Below are 24,733 nucleotides of genomic sequence, written 5' to 3'. Positions count from 1 at the left end.
CTAAGAAGCATGTAGTCAACCACATCATTAAAACTGAAAGAATTCAGCAAATTGCCTACTCTCTGGAGGGATAGACATCGTCTCTTCTTTCAATTTAGCCTCATTCGATATTTCTAAGAACAATTTTCTGGCCAATGCAAATCTGGAAAACTAAGAATGGACTTTTTAGCAGCACAGCACAAGTACTACCACATTGTATAAAAATATAAGTTTTTAAAAACTGTCATATCTTGTTAATCTTTCTCCATCCCTGAGCTTTTTTTTCTTTCTTTAGTCAAGCACAATATAAGCCAAAGCCAAAGTGTGCCAGGAAAATCAATTTATTCTTAAATTTAATAAAAATTTTATAGTGACAGGCAACATTAAATACATTTAATTATAGCTAAAGTATGAATTTTCTGGCTCGGTTTTGAGAGCTTTTTACAAGGCTTCTGTTCAATTAAGAAATATTCGTGCTTACTAACTTAAAAACTGATACTTATTTGAAATACTGAGGGCACAATTAGTGTCTGGAACTAGATATTTGCATACCTACCTGAGAGGCCTGGGAAGTCTCTGTGTCTTTCTTCTGCACTGGAGGTTTTCCATCTGCAGTCAGCTCAATCATACAAGCAACCTCAGGGCTGCCAGCCGGCATTGCATAGCTAGAAGTAAAACAGAAGAGGCCATTATTGAATGTGTTATTGGCAAGAACAGAGTAACTTCACACATGGATGGTTAAGTACTTCTTCACCAGAGAGGTACTTTCTGGATCACAATAATCCTGAAAGAGAAGTGTGAGCATTTTGATGTCAGCCAAGTGTGAGCATTTTCAGATAGATAAAAGATATATTTCTTTCCTAACGCTGCATTTCATTTTTCCTTCTTTCCTCCTGACTTTAAATCAGGACTTGCAATGCTTTCAGAAAGTTAAACCCCCCACAAAACAAAAAGAGCTTTATGTGTACAAGTAGGTATTGATAAATATATAGTGCTAACTGTGGTTGATGTATGGCCTCACTCATGTAGAAGATTGTTGGACAATTAACATCAATGTTAAATGATGCTAAACTCCCTAGGTAGAAATTTCCCCTCCCTGGCCTACAGGGGAAATAGAAATGGAATAAGATATGAAAGGCTGCACACCCCTTAGCAGTGAGATTACACTGTGATACAGTTATCAGTACTCAGAAAACATGCTGCTAATGTACTGGCTGGTACTGTGTCTCAGAGATAAAGAAAAGTTTAAGGCTAAAGGAATTTGTAGAACAAATAGCAGAAAGGGTCAGTACACAACTGAAAATTTATCAGAGTTTATAGAATGATGCAATCAGATGAAAAGGTACGTATACTAAGGAACCTGGCATACTTTTTAAACTGTATATTTAGAATTTTAAAAGACAATTCAAATGCTATTACCTTGGCACTTGTCATAGGTACCAATAGTAACTTGTATTGTTATGAAGTTAATTCCGTAGAGACAATATTAGAGGTACATTCACTAATATTAATAACGGCTATCTCTGAAGCTGAGAGTATGGATGATTTTGATTCTCATTTTCGCTTATTTGTATTGTCTGAATTTTGGACAACAAACACATTTCATTTTTATTTCTAATTTTGGCCAACCTTTCCAGTTTTCCTGCGCCTGAGGGGTTTTTCAGGATGCAGCACTTTCAGTGCTAAAACCAGAGAAGTTCCTGGCAAACCAGGGGCAGTTTGCCTCTCTATTTTTTTTAAAAGTCAATTTTAGTAAATAATCATTGGTTAAATAATTTACTAATGCTTTACTTCTTAGTAAATAATTTACTAATACTTAAATAATTCACTAATGCTTTTACTAAAACTAAATAATTTACTAACATTAATACTGTTAAAATAACCTTGTAGACTTAAGTAAATGGAAAAAACAAACTCAAACTCCCCTCTTTCCCTCACCCCTTCAAAAGGCACAGCTGTGGGCTGGTTCCTTCTCCCCCTCACCTAGTAATACAAATCTAATATGGTCCTACCAATAAATCATTCCACTACTCTTTTGGCCTCCACTCTAGTTTTACCAGGGTCACTTCTAATTCTGATCGGATAACTACTGAAAATTCTTGAATTCTAAGAATTTTCCATTGGTGTGAGCTGTGTATTATAGGGATATATGAAGCACCATCATATGTGAATGGATCGTTCCCATGGATCAGGCAGGTTGATATGTTCAGATGTTTTATACTGGAGACGGAGAATAGCTCTTAGGGAATGTATATGCCCTCCTTAACAAATAATAAGATCTCTGTTTCATTCAGAGCTTGTTGAAATCTGACCTTGAACTGCAGTTCTGCAAAAGAAAGTCACTCTATTCTATCTGCTGTTATTCCTCCTTTTCTCTCCTTGACCCTTCAACAAAGGGTTGATCTTGTTGTCTGCTTAGTTTGTGTACTGTTTTGGGAATTGATACTTTAAGTTCACCAGAATTTTTTCCACATGTTGATTCTTATCATGTTCATTGTTATAATGTCTCATATTTGCTTACAGACCAAATTGTGTCAGAAGAAACAAAACATACTCTATAAACAAATTAGACATTATGCCACATAAATCACTTGAGGAAAAGTCTAAGCACATATACCTCATGCCTCTCAAGTATTGCTGAGGCCAGCCAAGTCTAATGATTTAAAGACTCAAGAATCATATTTTGAGACAATCCATTGACTGGCTGAGTGATCTTAGGCAAACCACTTAACCTTTCTTCCCTGAAGTGTGATTATCCACAGAAGGGAGATAATCATTCTAAGTTCTTAAATGGTTAGTGAGAATCACATTATTTAATGTACATAAATCATTCAGTGCTAATATTAAAATCCAAGTTAAAGCAATTATTTGCTGACTAGACAGGGATCTCTAAAGAGATTTCTATGAAAATAAATTGCACAGTCAAGTTGAAGTGTTCATTTACTTCTACTAATATTGCTCATAATGAAATTCAAAATCAAATACTCAAGTTGAATTATTTTAAAACCTAAAACTTACTGAAACAGACATTTTTTTCAGTGCCCTTGACATTCTTGCACTTTAGACTTATATTTACGTATGCTAAGAAATATAGGGAGAAACACTTTGATTTGGAAAAGATAATTTATTTGTAAATTTTTAGAAGATGCTGCTCAAACTGTAAGTTCAGGACATTCAAAACCCAGGAAAAGGTTGTAAAAATGTAAAACAGTGAAGAGTGAATTGGTTAAGTATTTTAAGGTAACTGAATGCTATCCAGTTTTTTGTTGTTGTTGTTTTTGAGACAGAGTCTCACTCTGTCACCAGGCTAGAGTGTCATGGTGTCAGCCTAGCTCACAGCAACCTCAGACTCCTGGGCTCAAGTGATCCTTCTTACTCAGCCTCCTGAGTAGCTGGGACTATAGGCGCGAGCTACCACGCCCAGCTAATTTTTTTGTTTCTATTTTTAGTTGTGCGGCTAATGTTTTTTCTATTTTTAGAAATAGAAATAGAAATAGAGAGAGATGGGATCTCACTCTTCCTTAGGCTGGTCTCCAACTCCTGAACTCAAGCGATCCTCATGCCTCAGCCTCCCAGAGTGCAAGGGTTACAGCTGTGAGTCACTGCGCCCGAACCTATCCTACTCTTTAACAAGAGTTATAGAATAAAAATGAGTGAGATGAAAAGATATTTCTGTGAAATAGCAAAAAAGATAAAGACAATTTGAATTATATGATATTATTTTTATGGAAAAATGCATAGAGATAATACCAGAACAACATTAACAGTGGCTATCTCTGTATGCTGGGAAAGAATATGATTTTTAAATTGTGTCTTTTGTTTGTCTGTATTTTTGAAATTTTGGACATTGAACATATTTTCCAGTTTCAGCTCTTAAGATAAAAATTCAATTTTTATAAAAATAATCAAAGATTTAATAACTTTCAAACATTTTTCTGTTGTTTTGTGTATTCCATTCCTTCCTTCCAGGTATATCTATTTATCTATCTTCTTGCCAAATATATTTTTAATAGTTTGTGTATTTGGATTGTAAACTAATATCGCATTTCATATGACCCTGAATAATGGTTTATGCATAAAATTTTGAATTTCTTTTTAGAATTTTAAATAGCACCTGATTATTTTCTGCAATCTATTGTAGATGTGAAGTTGTTATCAGTTCAATTTAAAAGCTGTTCCTTTGTTACTTTATCTTGTTTCTCTGGCAGCTTTAAGATCCTGTCTTTATCTGTGATGATGAGTCTAGGTGTAGATTAATCACTATTTATTCTTCTCAGTACTCTGACTGGACTTTTGGAAAATTTCAATTTTGGAAAATTCTCACCTGAATCATCTTTTTCAAAATTTTATTTCAGCATATTATGGGGGTACAAATGTTAAGGTTATGTATATTGCCCATGTCCCCCCTGCCCCCTCCAGTCAGAGCTTCAAGTGTGACCATTGCCCAAACGTTGTACATCTCACTCATTGTGCTTGTATATACCCATCCCCTCCTCCCCCCTCCCACCTGCCCGACATCCGATAAATGTTATTCCTATATGTCCACTTAGGTGTTGATCCGTTAATACCAATTTGCTGGTGAGTACATGTGCATGTGGTGCTTGTTTTTCCATTCTTGAGATACTTCACTTAGTAGAATGGATTCCAGCTCTATCCAGGAAAATACAAGAGATGCTATATCACCATTGTTTCTTAAAGCTGAGTAGTACTCCATGGTATACCTATACCACATTTTATTAATCCACTCATGAATTGATGGGCACTTGGGTTGTTTGCTATTGTGAATTGTGCTGCTATAAACATTCGAGTGCAGGTGTCTTTTTCATAAAGTGAATTTTCATCTTTTGGGTAGATGCCAACTAGTGGAATTGCTGGATCAAATGGTAGATCTACTTGTATCACTTTGAGGTATCTCCATATTGCTTTCCACAGAGGTTGAACTAGTTTGCAGTCCCAGCAGTGTAGGAGTGTTCCTCTCTCTCGGCATCCATGCCAGCATTTGTTGTTTCGGGACTTTTTGATAAAGGCCATTCTCACTGGAGTTAAGTGGTATCTCATTGTGGTTTCGATTTGCATTTCCCTGATGATTAGAGATGTTGAACATTTTTTCATATGTTGGTTGGCCATTATTCTGTCTTCTTTTGAGAAGTTTCTGTTCATGTCCTTTGTCCATTTTTTGATGGGGTTGTTTGATTTTTTCTTGCTGATTTTCCTGAGTTCTAAATAGATTCTAGTTATCAGCCCTTTATCAGATATGTAGCTTAGAAAAATTTTCATCCATTCTGTGGATTGTCTATTTGCTCTCTTGACACTTTCTTTGGCTGTAGAGAAGCTTTTTAATTTGATCAGGTTCCATTTGTTTATTTTGTTGCTGTTGTGATTATCTTTGGAGTCTTCTTCATAAATTCTTTGCCTAGGCCAATGTCTAGAATAGTATTTCCAACGTTTTCCTCTAGAATTCTAATAGTTTGACACCTAAGGTTCAAGTCTGTTACCCAGCATGAGTGGATTTTTGTGAGAGGTGAAAGGTGTGGTCTTGTTTCAGTCTTCTACATGTGGCTATCCAGTTTTCCCAGCACCATTTATTGAATAAGGATTCTTTTCCCCAGTGTATGTTTTTGTCTTCTTTGTTGAAGATTAGTTGCCTATATGAGGATCGTTTTTATCTGGGTTCTCGGTTCTGTTCCACTGGTCAATGTCCCTGTTCTTGTGTCAGTACCTAGCTGTTTTAATGACTATAGCCTTGTGGTATAGCTTAACACCTGGTAAATTGATATCTCCTATTTTATTTTTATTGTCTGGGATGGATTTTGCTATATGGGTTCTTTTCTGGTTCATACGAAGCGTAAACTTATTTTTTCTATGTCTGTGAAAAATAATGGTGGTCTTTTGATGGGGATTGCATTGATTGCTAGGTCACTTTGGGTAATATAGACATTTTAACAATGTTGATTCTGCCCACCCATGAGCATGGTATACTCTACCACCTGTTTACATCCTCTGCTATTTCCTTCTTCAGTGTTTCATAGTTTTCCCTGTAGAGGTCTTTTACCTTCTTAGTTAAATATATTCCTAGGTACTTCATTTTCTTTGTTGCTATTTTGAAGGGAATTGAGTCTTTGATTTGGTTCTCACTTTTACTGTTGTTGGAGTATATGAATGCCTCTGATTTCTGTGTATTGATTTTGTATCCTGAGACTTTACCAAATTCATTTATCAATTCAAGGAGTCTCTTGGTTGAATCCTTCAGGTTTTCTAGGTATACTATCATGTTATCAGCAAAGAGTGAGACTTTGATCTCTTCTGCTCCCATCCCTGTGATGAAGCCCACTTGGTTGTGATGAATTATTTTCTTGACAAGCACCTGGATTCGATTGGCTAGAATTTTGTTGAGAATTTTTGCATCTGTATTCATTAAGGGATATTGGTCTGTAGTTTTCTTTTTTTGTTGCATCCTTTCCTGGTTTTGCTATCAGGGTTATGTTTAGTTCATAAAATGTGTTGGGGAGGTTTCCATCCTTCTTGATGTTATGGAATAATTTTTGCAGGACAGGCACCAGTTCTTCTTTATAGGTGTGGTAAAATTCAGGTGTCAAACCATCTGGTCCAGGACTTTTGTTTTTAGAAGGTTTTTTATTGCTGTTTCAATTTCAGTACTTGATATTTGTCTGTTCAGGAATTCTATTTTTTCCTGGTTGAGCCTAGGGAGGCTGTGTGTTTCTAAGAAATTGTCCATTTCCTCCACATTTTCCACTTTGTGTGCATAGAGGTTTTTGTAGTATGTATAAATTATATCTTGCATCTCTGAGGCATCCGTTGTAATTTGTCCTTTATTGTTCCTGATGGAGCTTATTAGAGATTTTTCTTTTCTGCTTCTTTTAGTCTAGCCAAAGGTGTGTCAATTTTTAAAATTTTTTCAAAGAACCAACTTTTTGTTTTATTAATCTTCCATATGGTTTCCCTGTTGTCAATTTCATTTAGTTCTGATTTGATCTTAATGATTTCACTTCTTCTACTGGGCTTGGGGTTTGTCTGTTATTTTTCCAGCTCTTTGAGATGATTCATTAGGTTGTCTATTTGTGATCTTTTTGACTTTTGGATATAAGCATTTATGGAAATAAACTTTCCTCTCAGGACTGCTTTAGTTGTGTCCCACTGGTTTTGATAACTTGTATCTCCTTTGTGTTTAGTTCAAAGAATCTTCTGATTTCCACCTTGAGTTCCTCATTTATAAAGTGATCATTCAGCAGAAGGTTGTTTAGTTTCCATGACTTTGCGTAGAAATGATAGTTCCTGTTAGGGTTGATTTCTACTTTTACTCCATTGTGATCTCAAAAGATACATGGTATAATTTCTTTATTTTCAAATTGTTTGAGACATCATAGAGAATGACCCATGAGCTGATGAGAAGAATGTATATTCAGTGGTTTGGGGGTAGAATGTCCTGTAAATGTCCATCAGGCCCATTTGTTCTAGAGTTCTGTTTAAGTTCATTATTTCTTTGTTGATTTTCTGTTTGGAGGATCTGTTCTGTGCTGTCAGTGTGGTGTTAAAATCTTTGACTATTATGGTGTTGTTGTTTATCCATTTGTTTAGATCAAGTAGGGTTTGCTTTATGAATCTAGGTGCACCAAGGTGGGGTGCATGTATATTTAGAATTGTTATTTCTTCTTGTTGAACTGTTTCACCATTATTAAGTGACCTTCTTTGTCTTTTATTACTTTTGTTGATTTAAAAACTAAGTTATCTGTAATCAGCACCACCACACCAGCTTTCTTTGGCTTCCATTTGCTTGAAATATTGTTCTCCACCCCTTTATCTTTAGTCTAACTGCATCCTTGCAGGTTAGGTGTGTTTCCTGAAGGCAGCAGATACTTGGCTTGTATTTTTATTGATTTGGTCAACCTATGTCTCTTGAGTGGGGAGTTCAAGCCATTCACATTTATTTATTTATTTATTTATTTATTTATTTTTTGAGACAGAGTCTCACTTTGTTGCCTAGGCTAGAGTGAGTGCCGTGGCGTCAGCCTAGCTCACAGCAACCTCAGACTCCTGGGCTCAAGCGATCCTTCTGTCTCAGCCTCCCAAGTAGCTGGGACTACAGGCATGCGCCACCATGCCCGGCTAATTTTTTCTATATATATTAGTTGGCCAATTAGTTTCTTTCTATTTATAGTAGAGACAGGGTCTCGCTCTTGCTCAGGCTGGTTTTGAACTCCCGACCTCGAGCAATCCGCCCGCCTCGGCCTCCCAGAGAGCTAGGATTACAGGCGTGAGCCACCGCGCCCGGCCCCATTCACATTTATTAACCCTTTGCACACACTTGCTTTTTTCTCAATTCCTTTATTCTACTTGGGATTTAATTTTTTAAATACCCCAGATTTTACAAGCGCGGCAGTAGAATAAAAAACTGGAGTTTCTTTTCATACAAACTTATTTATTTGGATTTTTTATATTTCAAATTATTGATACATTCAAAGAGTAATTTTAATCTCTATAATTTTTGCTAACTGTGTCGAGTCACACTCGATATCTGAGTGCAAAGGGTTAAAATAACTGATAGGTTGGGTAGATTTCAGTTCATTATGTTGGTTTGAGTTTTGTTGCTTTGTTTTTTCTTTTGAGCCATTGTGGTATCTGGACTTTGATCTTTAGCTTTGAGTAGATTTACATTCGTGAGTGTTTATTGTGCTGATCCATGGGTAACACTGTTTTGAGTACTTCTTGAAGGACTGGTCTTGTCTTGGTGAATTCCCTCAGTCTTTGCTTATCTGAGAATGTCTTGGTTTCTCCTTCACATACAAAATTTAGTTTTGCAGGGAATAAGATTCTAGGCTGGGCATTATTCTGTTTCAGAAGAGTGAGAATGGGGCCAAGTTTCTCCTTGCTTCTAAAGTTTGAGTAGAGAAGTCTAGTATTATTTGAATTGGCTTTCCTTTGTATGTTACTTGCTTCTTTTGTCTTACAGCTCTTAGAAGGGCCTTTAGTTGATATTTTGTTCAGTCTGATGAGTGCATGTCGTGACGTCTTCCTTTTTGCATTGAATCTCCCAGGGGTCCTTTGAGCTTCTTGTATCTGGAGATTTTTAGCAAGGCCTGGGAAATTTTCCTCTATTATATCTTCAAATAGCTTGTCCAATCCTTGAGTGTTTTCTTCTTCCCCTTCTGGTAACCATATAACCCTCACATTAGGTTTCTTCACATAATCCCACATCTTTTTGCCACATCTTTGCTCTTTTCTCTTCTTTCTCTGCTCTATCTCTGTGACTGATTTATTTAATTGGAAGGTGTTATCTTGAATCTCTGAGATTCTTTCTTCTGTTTTATCTACCCTGTTCTTGAGGCTTTACACTCCACTGTATTTTGTAGTTCCCTGAATTGATTCTTCATTTCCAGGAGTTCAGTTAGACTTTTCATCATTGTTTCAATTTCTTTAGTGAATTTTTTTTCCAGATCCTGTAATCTTTTTGCATCTTCTGTGTGTTGGTTATCCAGTTTTTCTTGCAAGTCGTTGACTTTTCTTAAGATCCATGCTGGAAATTCTTCTTCTGTCATTTTAGTGGTCCGATTTTTGTTGATGTCCATTTCTAAGGGGCTGGTGTTCCTCTTTGTGGGTGTGATTTATGTTTGAGTCTTCATATTTCCTGAGTTCCTTTGCTGATTTCTTCCCTTCTGGATCAGTTGTTGCTTCTTACCTTTAGCTTTTCATTTGGATAATGACACGCCCTGTTCAGTCTCTGAGCCAATAGGTGGTGTTTGTGGGTGAGCTTCAACCACACCCTGTATGATGAGTCAGTAGATGCCATAACAGTGTGCAGAATGTCCTCCCTGTCAGTAGGTGGTGCTTGGTGGGAGGAGCAGGCTACACTGTTGCTTTTGGGTCCTGTAACCAGCTCTTGTTCCTCTGGAGAGTCACTTTAATGCCTCAGGTGGTGGGTAGGAGCCTGGGACTTCCAAGGTATGTCCTTGTTCTCCACCTCAGTGAGGGCTGGTCTGGGAGTGAGTCTGGGCAGAGCTGGGTTGGGTAAGCCTGCTCTCAAGCACCAAAAATGCTGTTAGCAGGGGTCAAATTTATGTTCTCTGCTTCCAGCAAAAGCTGTCAGGGATTGGCTGGAATGGCCCCACTCATTCAGAAAGTTTATGTGGGGGAGGTGAGGCCATCTGAGACCCGTAGTCTGGAGCAGGCCTTGCTCCTTTCCACCCTCCCCAACTCCAGGGCTCCTCCTTGGCCTCTGCCAGCAGGCCAGACCTCATGCCACCCAGTCTCCTCTGGCTGTGATGCAGACTGGAAGGTTCCTTGTGCAGAGTCACCACCTGGGCTGGGTATACAGCCCCAGGAGGAGGATTGCCCTCAAGCACACTGATCTGCCCCTGAAGGCACTCACATCCTAGTAGGCTCATTCATAAATATCCCTTCTGTGCCCTGGGCAAGACGTGGGTGCATGGGATCTGGTCTGCAGGTCTGACCTCTAGGCCCCGGAATTCAATCCCTGACTCCACCAGGGAGAACAGTGCCAGACCTAATTCACCCACGGGGAGCCCAAGCTGGGTCGATGTCTCTCAGCCTCAGAGTCTGCCCCATTCTCCTGGAATCATGAGGCTAGCAGCACTTGGGAGGGCTAGTCAGTGGGGAGCTCATAGTCTGAGCACCCCTCAGTCAGCTGAAGGGCCCCAAAAGGGAAGATCCTGTTCACTGGAGATGCCTCCAGCTGGTGGCTATATTGTCTCTCTTGGCAGCTGCATATAGGGAAGTGGGAGGGGAGAATGTAGCAATATGGTACCTGCCGTGGGGCTCGGGTCTGTGCACAAGGAGGTGCCCTGAGGGAGTTGGGGGTCTGTGCCACATCCGCTACAGGCTTACTGCTCACTGGCAGTGGCTGTCTCTGGGCTGGTGTCCGCAGATCTCTCCAACCACTGGGGAGCCCACCAACAGTCCAAGATGCAAGGGAGGGGAAAGTTAACTTCTCCACCTACCCTTGCCACTGGTCTCCAAGCTTCTTGGGAGGTCTCTTCTTCTAGTTCTCTGCAACCTCCTCTTGTGGAGTCTCCCATAGTCTCCAGTACCCCTCCTTCTGACCCTTGTCAGATGTATCCTTGTCTGCTTGCTTCTTTCTTCTAATTTCTTCTAGAAACTGTCTTTTTTGCGCAGACACTCTGTCTGGCGGTGTTTCTCATCCGCCATCTTGCTCCGCTCCCCCTGAATCATCTTAAATATTGTTTTTTGGTATTCTCTGAAATCTCTATTTGTAGAACTTATGCTAGATATTTTTTGGAAGCCTCTTAAGCTGTTCTCTAAATTTCTTAATCTTGTTTCATTCTTTTAAAAAATTTCTTAATATCTCTGTCCTATATTCTTCTCAGACACCAATTTTTCCTTTAACTGTTTTCATACTATAGTTTATTCCATCTCCTGAGTTTTAAATTTCTATATATTTTTTTATTCCCAAGATTTTGAGTTTTTTCCAAAATTTTTTTGTGTTTAACTTTGCCTGTTATAGTTTTATAATTTCCCTTTTAAATGAAAATTACTTCTTCATTTATACTTTCTAGCATTATAAGAATACTTATTTTAAAATTTTTGTCTGACTCTTCCATAGAAATTATTTTATCTAGAGTGATTCATATGTCATTTGTTGATTTTCTTGGTTCCTCTCTCGATATCATTGTGTGTTCTGATATTGCACTGTGCAGGCTTACTTTCAATGGGATGTGTTTTTGTTTTTCTCTCTTTTTGGTCATTCCCACTCTCTTCTCTTTTCCTCTTCTCCTCTGCCCAACCCTACCTGACAAATGAGAATCCAACATGATCCTCTCACACCTAAACCAGAATTTTGGAAAATGGATATTCTATAGTTCTTTCCTATGGTGATATTGAAGGTATCCGCAGTTTCATTTACAGAGCCAACAGAGACTGCTTGGTGGAGTTCAGGTCATGATACTTTGACTGCATTGTGTTCCTGGGATGGCAGCTTCCTAAAAGTTGGAATCCCAGATAGCAGTCTCTCTCCCCCACTATATATATTTCCCCCGGTATATTTTATATATTTTACGTATCTATATCTATAGCAAACCTTTCACAAGTGTTCTTGAGCAAATAGTTTTAGTTCCCTTTACCCTGTAGAAGCTGAGCTTTTCTATTTCTAGACTTATATCTTGGCAAGCCTACAGTATGAGCTCTATTGCTGCTTTGCATTTTTGTGTATTTCTTGTTTAGGGATACATTTATCTTGTTTTTGAATTTTCCTTTAGGTTTGTAGTTGTCTATTTTTAATTTTCTCTGTTATTGCTATGTGTTTGACACTGAAGAGGAGTGTCAAAAGTGTGAAGTTAGAGAGTCATCTTGACCAGAACCTTCACATTTTCTTTTTCTTCTTTTTTAATAAAGACAAAAACAAAAGATCAAACTAAGCACTTGCCTTTTAAAATTCATCCAAATAGAAAATTACCTTTAATTTGTGAGAGACAGAAAGAAGAAAAATTAAGCCATTTAGAGGTAACTCTATGATTTTGCAGGCTTTAAATTTGGAAGAATTAATTTCTTTGCTTTATTTAATCTCAGGTTTGTTTTGTGCTAAAGGCATCTGAATGCATCTGTCTCACATTTTCTCCTCCGGTAGCATATTTCAAAAGCATGTAAGTGAAGTGGTTTGTTTTCTTTCCAGAGAGAAATAGGAAGTATGGATTTTTTTCTGAAGGTACCTATGTTCGATTTGTCAAATCGGGGAGTTATATGAGTCACTGGCATTAAACCATAATGAGATGAAATGCATTAAAGGACTATTGCAGTGCTGTGCTGAAGGTACACAAAACATAGTTCATGTATAATTGCAGCATGAAGCCATGATATAACAGTAACAAAACTGAACAATACCAACTGCTTCTGGCGAATGTTGCAAAATTGATGATGATACTGAATGCTTTCACAGGTGCAAAACATAAATGTTCTTTTCTCTTGTCTCTGTTCTTGGTTAATAACTGGCAATGATGCTAACTTGTTTATTTTAGATTTGGGATATGAATTAACATTGCTAAAAAGTTCCTCCCTCCCTCCCTCTCTCTTTTTCTTTCTTTCTTTTACCTGAGTTAGACTTTGGAAATAAATGCAAATACAAGTTCTATGTATGGATAACTTGGAATAAAGATAGCAGACAAATGAATTTCCAGATTAGTAATGATTGAATTTCTGAGTAAAACTAGTCTTAATGTTTACGGAATGAAAGTCGATTGCCCTGAAGTAAATGGATAACATATGAGTTAAACATTAGCTCAGAACTTTTATTTAAAAGACTTTGCAGGCTAGATTTAGAAATGAGAGAGGGTAAGTGCAATTGTTAGCAACCATGATCTGATGTTCAGCAAAAAGTTTTAGCTGAGTTATGATAGCCCTGTGTGAGAATAGCTAGGATGGAAGACTGAGAGCCCAGAGACTCAGTATCAGCAGATGGCAGCAAAGGTACATGGCAGAGATGGAGCCACTGAAAGGCAACTGGTGCCTACAAAGACTAACTTAGGACCTAATTGATAGTATGATTGTTTTAGCTCCCTGTTTGTAACAGGAAAACAAGGAAACATATATTTCAAAGATTAGACATCAGGCAATATGGATAAAACTGTCCAGAGACATACAGTTTTCCCTTGCCAGTTCACTTATGCAATGTGATTGCCATGGCTGTGTGGGCAAATTCAAGAAAACACTATTTCTAAATCATCAATTAATGTAACCCAGGGATACTGATGGCCTTGATACATAATTTAGTCTTGTCATTATTCCATAAAGTGTGGAATTCAGAGTTTTTTGAGCATCATCTGACCCCATTTCTTTTTACCACAATGGTTCCTGCTACAATGTCATAGGCTGTTCGATTATGCTGAAAAAAACAGCAGTGTGATGAAAGCAGGGAAAAAAGAAGCAATAGAAAAATTCTTGATCAAAGCTCGTATAGTGGATGTTGTAATGCTAACATTTGGGGAAGGAATCACTAAATACCCAACTTGGTGCAATAAGTACTGATGTATCACATGTCACAACTCGAAGCCCTAGCAGGAACTTCCCTGGGGTAGCTCCACCTGCTCCCCAAATACAAACTATCTCATAGAAACAAACTGATAATCTGTATATAAGAGCCACAACCATCATTTTCTGCAAGTCTTCCATTGATGTGTCTTCATCTATTTCTTCTATTATATAATGCATAGCGAACTTAGATAAATCCTTTATTCCACTGAGGTGCGTCATACTTAAGACAATGGTTGCTTTTATAAAGAAGAGAATAAAGAAATCCACCATCTCTGCCACAAATCTGTGGGCCAAGGATGGAATAACATACTCTCTGCCTGCCTGCCTCCCGGTCTCTCTCCGGGTTCGCTAAGGGGCTGCGGATCCTACCCTTGTCACTGGAGTGGCGGGGACTGATCCTGGCACGTGAGGGGCCCCGGGTCCAAGGCCAGCGACTGGAGCAGGAGTGGCGACGCCCGTGGCCGCCCCGGGTCAGGCTCTGGGGCCGTGGCGCTCAGGAAGTAGAAGGGGTTGTAATAGCCCAGCTGGGGGTGGGGGGTGGGGGCAGGGACCCCACAGCCTTTGTCTTTATAGCAAAACCCAAGTGTTTCTATTTATGAATTCAGTTTGGAAAAAAGATTTTGATTACCAAAGTTTGAAAAAAAAAAAAAAAAAAGAAGAAAGAACAACAAGGGAAGAGGGAGCCAGGCCTTACTACCACATATTTTTCTTGGGGGTGTTGGGTGGAGTCTCCTTTTCAGAACTTTTTTCTATTTAGCATACTTCACTTATCCTGATTTTCTGTGTTTTAGGTATAATTTTCATGCTGAAGCTCTAGCTTGAAAAGGCAAAAAGAAAGTTGTCTTCAACTTGCTTTTAGTGCAAACATTATTCCTCACTTTAACAAGATAAGTAATAAGGGAACAAAAATTAGGATTCAAAGGGAGTAAGAATACTTTCAATAAGCATGCCCTAAGTTAAACTACAGCACTGGCAGTTAATTTAGGCATCCAGAAAATCTCAGTACCCATCGCCGCCTACAAGGGTCCGGAATGGCTAGTGCACCTTGAGAAAAGTCTGGCATACTAATGTTCAGGTTGGAGCCAGAAGGTGGGCCCTAGGAAGGTAAGTGTGAGTGACAGCAAACCCTGCTTTTAAACTACTTTTTGATTATAGAAATAAAACCAACACTTTTGGATAGTAAGCCTTCACTTGTCAGTATTATAAAAAGTATTGCCCAACTGATACTTCTCTACCACTGGTTCAGTAGTTACTTGTTTCTATCTAAACATTAACCTACCGATTTCACCCAAGTATTTACGATTAGAAAAAAAACGCATTATAGTTGAGGGCCGCTTTTTCCAAATTACCAAATGAGTTAGTGTTTTTTATTGTTTCAAGTGATAGTAAAAAAAAAAGGATTTTTCCTTTCAATGGCTTGTGTGTTTATAAATATTTCCAGCAGAGGGAAGGTAGAAAGGAGTTGAAAATTATCCTACTTGTGAATAAAGGGCTTTTTTCAGGTGAATAATGGTATTAATGTTTTCATTCTACTCTTGTCCCTATTTAAACAGGCTGTTTCTTTGAAGAATATGCTTACATAACAATATTTCTAAAGATCCGTAATGAGTACCATTTCAATTACTTGCCATTCTCCCCACCCCCAATACCAAAGGCCAGTCTTTATCACGTGCTTGCCTGGGTAAAGTTCATTTCAAACTTTGTGTGTATATATTTCCTTGCGGTTCATTACAGCAGGGTTTGACCTGCAAACAGTATAAATAAAATTCAGCATTCTATTTTTAATAATTTGTAAGCCACCAATTTGTATTCTTTGTCGCAATAAATACTTAGTCACCTATGAAAAAAAAAAGAAAACACTGTTTAAGAGTATAATGGTTTGCCCACAACCCTATCAACACAGTCATATTTCTAGAGGTTGTCAGTGCAACTCAGCACAATCTAAATGTTAAAACAGTGTGAAAAAAGGATCAGGCACAAAAGCCGCAGTGTCAGGCTCTTTGTCAAACAGAAGCAACATAAACACATTGCTTTTAAAAAGCATCCTTGAAGCATCCCTTTTTGTTTAGAGTGTCATGGAGTTGGCCAGCCTGGCCATAGAAACAACTTTAAAGAGAGCTCCGTGACCTCTCATAAGTGATTGTTGTGGGGACTCTCTGTCTTTAGATGATAGTCATGCGATGGTCATTGGTTTTAGATTATTTTAGTCTTCCTTTTGACTGACAAAACAGCCCAAATAGACTTACTAATAAATTACAGAGAAAGCCAAGGCATTTTCTTGTGAAGCCCTGATACTATAAAAAAGAATCTGCAATAATTCCTGAGGACCACTGAAGCAGGAGCTTCACTTACACCCTTGATTAACCAGAGCAGTTGTCAAGGGAACATACAACCAACCATCACAAGATAGCAGAGATTTCCAAAAACTGTGATTTTACTTCTGACTACACCATCCAATTCATGTGCAGTGGGGCTCGCAGCATATTCTCCAGATTTTACAGTCTCCTGGATTGCGCCTGTAAATGTTCAAACAGCCAAAATTCCTTTTTTTAAAAAAAGAAAATTCACATAATGACAATTATAATTACACAAATTCGAATTTGTATCCAGAAAGGCTGCTGTTTTTTGCTCTGACATCCAGTTTTAACCTCTCTGAACATGATGATGAGGCTTGTCAACGATGTGCTGGCCCAGGCTGGCGCTGGCTCATGAGAACTGATTATGCACATCTCTTCCCAGCTCTGCATCCAGTGAATTCACACTGGTAGCTTGAAATTGGCCATGGCAGAAGTATTCATGCCAGAGAAATTGGCAAATGCTGAAAATTCAGCACCCTTTCTTTATTTCTTTTTTTTTTCCCTCTAGAGCAGATTTTTAAAAACCAGCATATCATTGAGTTTTCTGTATATTTTTAAATAGCATTTACGCATTCACTTAGAACAAGGGCATTGAGAAAGTTGAAAAGCTCAACTTCACTGTTGGCATTTCATTTAAGATTCCAGTAGAAAATATCTTTTATTTTATAATCTATTAGTTCCCAGATCTAAATTGGATCAATCCACTTCGATGGGGAATGTGAGTTCTAAGAATATTATCCTTAAAACATGTTCGGTTTACAAATACCTGATTATTGAATTTTACTTTTCACTTCCAATACTTAGTATTTGCTTAGTTTATTCGTTTTTTAACAGTTTTGGGGATAGTTTGTATCCAACCCACTGAATAGTTAATTAAAAGTCAGGATTTAAAAATATTGATTCCTGATCCTTTACTCCCTAGTATCTAAACTCAGACTCATACGTGTTTTGAGAAAGTAAAGTTTTCCGAGATGAAAGGCCATATGGAAAAAGTCAATTAAACAATAAGCAGATTACTTTTCCAAATTTGAACAAAAAGCTCTTTGGATGATATTGGCATATGGAGATTCACTCCTGTTAGGTTGTAAATGAAGCTGAAGGTAAGTTTTCCTTAGGAAAAGGCCATGTGTCTCCCTGCCATTCTTTTTAAAGACATGTTAAAGTGAGGGATTCCTTTTTATAAAATTGCCTTAAGTTAACCATAAGTATGCAGATTTCTTATTTTCTAAATACTATAGTTTCTATTAATATATGGTTAGTACCATTTTGTGGCATCTAATTTTCCTGGCAGTGCATTTTAACTGTGATTTATAACATTTATGAATGTTGAAATATTTATACTGTATTATGTTTAATCCAATGACGTTCATAATTATCTTGGCTTTTATTTAAAAAATATGAAAAGAGAGTAGATTAATAGAGATGCAAAAGATTTAGATTTCAGAAGCACTGTCTGAGCCAAAGTTGTAAATATTCTCATCACTCTAAGTGTAAAAAGCTTGTAGTGTGATCTATTGAGCTGAGTTGCAGATCAATACCTCTCTGGCTTCACATTTCTTTGCCAGGTAGCACATCATGTAAGTGTCCCTTGCCTCACCTTATCTAATTTTCTTTGATCAAGAACACCTATTTCTCATTCTTACATATGATGTTTTTCTTTATGGTTTCTGAGGTTTTATGTATATCACTTCTCCCTCTAACTGTCCTTACACATCTTTGTCAAACACAGCTTCTCCATCTTTAAAATTTCTTATAGGGGAAGAAGAAAAGTCAAGTTAACTTCCTACCCCAAGCAAACTTTCAATTTTGAGATAACCCAGACAAGTAAAATTTTAGAAATTCAACCAATATAAAAATAGATGGAATAGACAAATATATGCAATCTAGGCTTAATGATTAAAAAAAAGAATTACTAGCCCTTCTTTAATTTTGAATCTACTTCTTATAAATAGCTTCCACTTTCAATTTAAAGATTGAGGGGAATTTAATTGAATAAGTAATCATGATGTTGAAAAAAAAAGGCTTTGTTTTGCACTCTTGCAATAGAGACAATACATTCTTGGAGTTGTTCCTGATAAGAAAAATAATTACAATAAACATCTTGGAATTTTTCCAGAAGATGATACGTAAAATACTCCAAATGGCACCAAAATCACCATCATCTCATGTAGAAGAGAAAAATCACTAATAGAGGAGGTTTGATGTTTAATACTACTTAATACAAGTAGCAAACTAAATTTTATACTACTTAATACAAATAGCAAACTAAATTATTACAAAGCTCATAGGCCCAATACCACAAAGAAATTCAATGAACTATAAAATCTATAATCTGTATTAATTTTATTTATGTTTGTAGTCTCAATCTTAAATCCAATTTAAGCTATCTTTTAATATGAGATAATAAAATAAGGAAGGAAAATTTTTGTAACAAAATAATGCATAAAAGAAAATGATTTTTAGGCAAATAATTTTAAATACAAATGAAAATGAATCTACTGATTCACCAGACAAATAAATAGTGTGGTAGGTGATGAGGAGGTGGAAGTGAATAAAAACATCGTCTTCTGAAGGTCCTCACGGAGGGTAAAGAGGAAAGATATTGTCATTCTCTGAGAGGTCAATTTTCATAGAAACTAGAGGCAGTGTGGCCAAGGTGCCAGCATTAGCAGTGTAGATTAGCGTTAATGAGAGCTGACAGATTTGTGCGACATTTTCAAGGCAGCACTGAAAGAGAGATGGCCAGTAATGCCAGGATGATTTTTACTCGTAGAACACAAGTTGGCACCTCTTGATTGCCAGGCTCGTGAGGCTCAAATGAAAGTAGAAGATTCCAGGGGTGCCTAGCTTTGCTGCTTCTAGGAAACAAACAGACAAGCAAACAAAGGAAGTATATTTTCCTCCATCTTTAGCTTTTTTTTGCTTTTCTTCTTCTTTAGGAAACTCCATTTCACTACCAGGTGCATTTGTGCTGCTCGGTCTGACCTATTATAAGTGACATTTAACCAATCAGGACAGACTGGAATACAATATTTCAAATTGATGGAGACTTTATGGGGTACAATGTGTTGTTATTATTGGCAATGGTTTCTTATCATGGAATATAGGCATGTCTCATTTTATTGTGCTTTGCTTTATTGTGCTTCACAGATATCATATATATACATATTTTTTTACAAATAGAAGTTTTGTGGCAACTTTGCCTTGAGCAAGTCTTTCAGTGTTATTTTTCCAACAGCATGGGCTCATTTTTAGTCTCTGTGTCACATTTTAGTAATTTTCACAATATTTCAAACTTTGTCATTATTATTATACCTATCATGACAATGTGTGATCAGTGATCTTTGATGCCACTATTATAATTGTTTTGGGGTGACACAAAACTGCACAGAAGATAGCAATCAATAAATGTTGAGTGAATTCTGCCTGCTTCAATGACTGTTTCCCCTTTCCCTCTCTTTTCTTTGGCCTTCCTGTTCCTTGAGACACAACAATATTGAATTTAGGTCAACTAACAAGTCTGAAATGACCTTTAAGTATTCAAGTAAAAGAAAGAGTCAGATGTCTTTTGTTAAAAATCAAAATCTAGAAATAATTAAGTTTAGTGAGGAAGGCATGTTGAAAGCTGTGATAGGCCAAAAGCTACATTTCTTGCACCAAATAGTTAGCCAGGTTGTGAATGCAAAGGAAAAGTTCTTGAAGAAAATTACAAATGCTACTCCAGTAAACATAAGAAAGATGAGAAAGCAAAACAGCCTTATTGCTGATGTGGAGGAAGTTTTAGTCATCCAGATAGAAGATGTAACCAGCCACAACATTCCTTAAGCCAAAGCCTAATTCAGAGGTAGGCCCAGGTAATCTTCAGTTCTACCAAGGCTGAGAGAGTTGAGGAAGCTGCAGAAGAAAAGCTTGAAGCTAGCAGAGGTTAGTTTATGAGATTTAAGAAAAGATGTCTTCATAACATAAAAAGTACAAAGTGAAACAGCAAGTTATCCAGAATATCTAGCTAAGATCATTGATGAAGGTGGCTACACAGATTTTGAGTGGAGATAAAACAGCCTTCTACTGGAAGAAGGTTCCACTTAGGACTTTCATAGTTAGAAAGGAGAAGTTAATTCCTGGGTTCAAAGCTTCAAAGGACAGACTGACTCTCTTATTAGGGCCTAATGTAATTGCTGACTTTAAGTTGAAGCCGATGCTCATTTACCATTCTGAAAATCCTAGGGCTCTTAAGAATTATGCTAAATCTACTCTGCTGTGTTCTATAAATGAAAAAATAAAGCCTGGGTGACAGCACATCTGTTTGCATCATGGCTTACTGAATATTTTAAGCCCACTGTTGAGACCTACTGCTCAGAAAAAAAGATTCCTTTCAAAATAACTACTCATTGACAATGTACCTGGCCACCCAGGAGCATGATGGAGATGCACAAGGAGATTAATGTTGCTTTCATGCCTCCTAATATAACATCCATTTTGCAGTCCATGGATCAAGGAGTAATTTTGACTTTGAAATCTTATTATTTAAAAAAATACATTTTGTAAGGCTACAGCTGCCATAGATATTGTTCTCTCTACCCTCTGATGGATGTGGGTAAAGTAAATTGAAAACCTTAAAATAATTCATCTTTCTAGATGCCATTAAGAACCTTTGTGATTCATGGAAGGAGATCAAAATGTCAACACTAACAGAAGTTTGGAAGAAGTTGATTCTCACCCTTATGGATGACTTTTTTGGGATCAAGATGTCACTGGATGAAGTAATTCCAGATGCAGTAAAAATAGCAAGAAAACCAAGAATCTGAAGTGGAGTCTGAAGATGTGACTGAATTGCTTCAAGTTCATGGTCAAACATGAACAGATGAGGAATTGCTTCTTTTGGATGGGCAAAGAAATTGATTTCTTGAGATGGAATCTATTCCTGGTGCAAAGGCTGTGAACCTTGTTGAAATGACAACAAAGGATTTAGAATACTACATAGACTTAGTTGATAAAGCAGTGACAGGGTATAAGTGGGTTAACTCCAATTTTGAAAAGTCCTGTGAATAAAAAGCTTTCAAACAGCATCACATGCTACAGAGAAATCTTTTGTTAAAAGAAGAGTCAATCAAGGTGTCAGATTACTTTGTTGTTTTATTTTAAGAAATTGCTGTAGCCACCCCAACCTTCAACAACCACCACCCTGATAAGTCAGCAGCCATTAACATCGAGGCAAGTCTCTCCACCAGCAAAAAAGACTAGCTAAAGGTTCAGATGATCATTAGCATTTTTAGCAAAAATGTATTTTTAAATTAAGATATGTACATTGTTTTTAAAGACATAATTCTATTAAACACAACAGACTACAGTACTGTATAAAATGACCCTTATAAGGTAGTGGAAAACTGCAAAATGTGTGACTTGCTTTATTGTAATATTTACTTTATTGTGGTCATCTGGAATTGAACCCTCAATATATCTGAGGCATGCCTATACAATGAAATAATTATTTACTTTATTTAATAAATATTTACATGGCATTTTCCCAAGCACATCAAAATATTAAATAGCATTCATCCTATGAGCTAAAATGAATCCATTTCAAGATGAGGAAGTTGAGGCTTCTAGGGGTTAAGTAATATGTTCAAGGTCACAAAGTTTATAAATGAAAGCACTTAATTTTCGACCTGTAAGTTGTAGCTCCAGAACCTATGCTCTGAGCTGCTGTTCCACAGTTGTTTTAATTTCCAATGAGGGTATTATAAATTTTCATCATTCTCCTCTAATTAGCTGATCTACTTCTAATTAGCAGCAAACGACAAATTCTTTGGCTTAACTGAGACAAGAAAACTTTTCTGATATGAGGATGGCTATACCTGCTCACTTTTGGTTTCCATTTGCATGGGATATTTTTTTCCCATCCTTTCATATGGAGCCTGAATGCATCTTTGTGGTTTAGATGCATCTTCTGGAGACAGCAGATAGCTGTGTTATATTTTTTCATTCATTGAGCCAGCGTATGTCTTTTGAGTGGCTCATTCAAACAGTTAATATTAAGAGATAGAATTAATATGTGGATGCTTCTATGGTCTTCCTGTTGGGTAGTATCTTATTGCTTTGTTTCCCTTCTAGTGCTATAGTTTTATAAATGTTGTGAGCTTTAGCATTTTTCAGTGGTTTTATAGTGGTGAGTATCTATTGTGCTGATTTGTGTATAATGCAGTTCTGAGTATTTCTCTGCAGGGAAGGTCTGGTCATGACAAATTTCCTCAGTGTTTGCTTGTCTAGAAAAGACTTACTTTCTGCATCAATAGTGAAACTCAGTTTTGCAGGATATAACATTCTAGGCTGATAGTTGTTCTGTTTAAGAAGATTGAAGATGAGACTCCACTCCCTTCTGGCTTATAGGGTTTCTGCTGAGAACTCTGCTGTTAGCCTGATGGGTTTTCCTTTGTAGGTCAGTCGTTCCTTATGTCTAGCTGCTTCATTTTGACTTTGGCCAGGTTGATTACTGGTCTGTCTTGTAGATACTCTATTTGTTATGAATCTTCCTGGAGTTTAATGGCCCTCTTGTATCTGGATGTCTGCATCTCTGGTGATACTGAGCAAGTTTTCTCAATAATTTTCTTGAATAGATTTTCCATGCTATTATCTCTTTTGTCTTCTCCCTCAGGGATACCTATAATTTGTATGTTGTTTGCTTTGAGTAGTTCCATATCTATCTGAGTAATTGTTCTACCTTTTTTATTCTCTTCTTTGACTCTTTAAATGTCTGGGTTAGCTCAAGAGCCTGTCTTCAATCTCTGAGATATTTTATTCTCCTTGGTTTAATCTGTTGCTGATAATTTTTGCTGTGTTTTGAAATTTCCCAAATGACTCCTTCATTTCTCTGAGTTCTATTGTATTCTTCCTAATGTTGTCTAGTTTGTTAGTGATTTTGTATCATTAATTTCCTAAAATTTTTTTTTTCTGGCTTCTTTTTGTCAGTTTTCAACTTTCTCTTCAATTTCATTCATCTTATTTGCCATCCATGCTCTGAATTCCATTTCTGTCATTTTGACAATTTCCTTGTAGTTCAAGTTCACCACTGTGGCTTCATTGTGATCCTTGGAAGTGTCAATTTATTTGATTTTTCATATTGCCAGGCTTCTTCTTCTGGTTTCTTCTCATCTGAAAACTCTTTTTTCAAGTCTGAGATAAATAGGTTTGCAGGGTACCTGTTCTTTGCTAGGAATTCTCCTGTTTAATTAGAAGAAGAAGGTCTTTAGAATGGCTGTAGACATTTTCTCAAACCAGGTCCAGGTGTACTGGTGGCTTCAGGCCGGGGGGTCACTGGCAGGGCATTGGACTTTGGAGCAGTTCCAGTAGCAGTGGTGGAAGATCCAGAATGGACTCCTCTTCTTAGAAGATGGTGCTCCTCCGCTCCTCCCACCCCCATGTTGAAGTAGCAGGGTTGGGGGGTATGCACTAGAATCCTGTAATGAAGTTGTTCTGATTTTATCTGTTCACCTGAGGCTTCCTCTGTTCAAGTCTGTGCTTGATGCCATTTGTGATGGGTGTTGGGCTGTTTACTAGATAGTGGTAGGATGTTCAGTTTGAGAGCTGGGCAAGACACTCTTCACTGAGGCTGGTGTTGTGGGGATTGCTTTGCCCAGGGTCTCCCCACAGAGGTGTTAGTGGCAGCTGGGTGAGGCTATACAAGCAGTGGTCATGAGTTTCTGGGCTGTGGACATTTGATCAAACCAAGTCCAGGTGTACTGGTGGCTTGAGGCTGGGGGGGCGTTCCCTGGCAGGGCATTAGACTTTGGAGCAGTTCCTGTAGCAGTGGTGGAAGATCCAGAATGGGGTCTTGGGGCCCAGAAGCAGTGCTGGAATCTTGGGGCAGTGTCCTGAACTTGGCAGAAGTTCTGGAGACACAGAGGTGGAGCCTTAGGCTCTGGTTTGTGAGCCTCAGAGATGAGACTGGGGAGCAGCCAGAAGCAGGGCTTCTGAGCAGAGCTTGTGAGCCAAGAGCAGCACCGTGGTAGCAGGACTGATCTGACCTGGAGGGCAGGGTCAGGGCTGAGCAGCTAGCAGGCAGTTGAGACCTGGAGGTTGGAGTCCAGGCCAAGCAGGTGGCAGACTGTTCCACAGGCTTGGGGATCAGTTGCCAAGTCCCTTGGTGGAGGTCAGTTCCAGCTGCCTGGGGACTATGGAGTTCTCCCCATAACCCCCAGGACCTACCAAATGGTTGCCCAAAGCCTCCCAGGTCGAAGCCCATGTGGTCAGGTCTTGTGCTGTTAGGAAGGGATGCTTGGCTTCCAGTCACTGGGGACAGCTTAGAGGAGCCTCCCATTGGTGCGCTTCCTCCGCAGCCTGGTGGAGGCAATGTGAAGGCTGCAGCCACAAAGCCAAGTCCCATG

General features: G+C 37.9%; 1 protein-coding gene and 1 pseudogene across 1 annotated transcript in view; both read right to left on the bottom strand.

Moving 5' to 3' along the window:
* The window catches only part of EYS (EGF-like photoreceptor maintenance factor), a 1,642,296-nt gene that overhangs the window by 217,798 nt on the left and 1,399,765 nt on the right, over positions 1 to 24,733 (bottom strand). The window contains 1 exon segment of the mRNA XM_020287130.2: positions 536 to 644. Within this exon segment, the coding sequence (XP_020142719.2) occupies positions 536 to 644 (109 nt within the window).
* Positions 13,706 to 23,769, bottom strand: LOC105862130 (protein FAM8A1 pseudogene; annotated as a pseudogene).

Source organism: Microcebus murinus, chromosome 5 (assembly GCF_040939455.1).
Source record: "Microcebus murinus isolate Inina chromosome 5, M.murinus_Inina_mat1.0, whole genome shotgun sequence".
Taxonomy (NCBI): domain Eukaryota; kingdom Metazoa; phylum Chordata; class Mammalia; order Primates; family Cheirogaleidae; genus Microcebus; species Microcebus murinus.
The sequence above is the reverse complement of the archived record's forward strand: the minus strand, read 5'-3'. Positions and strand labels throughout refer to the sequence as shown.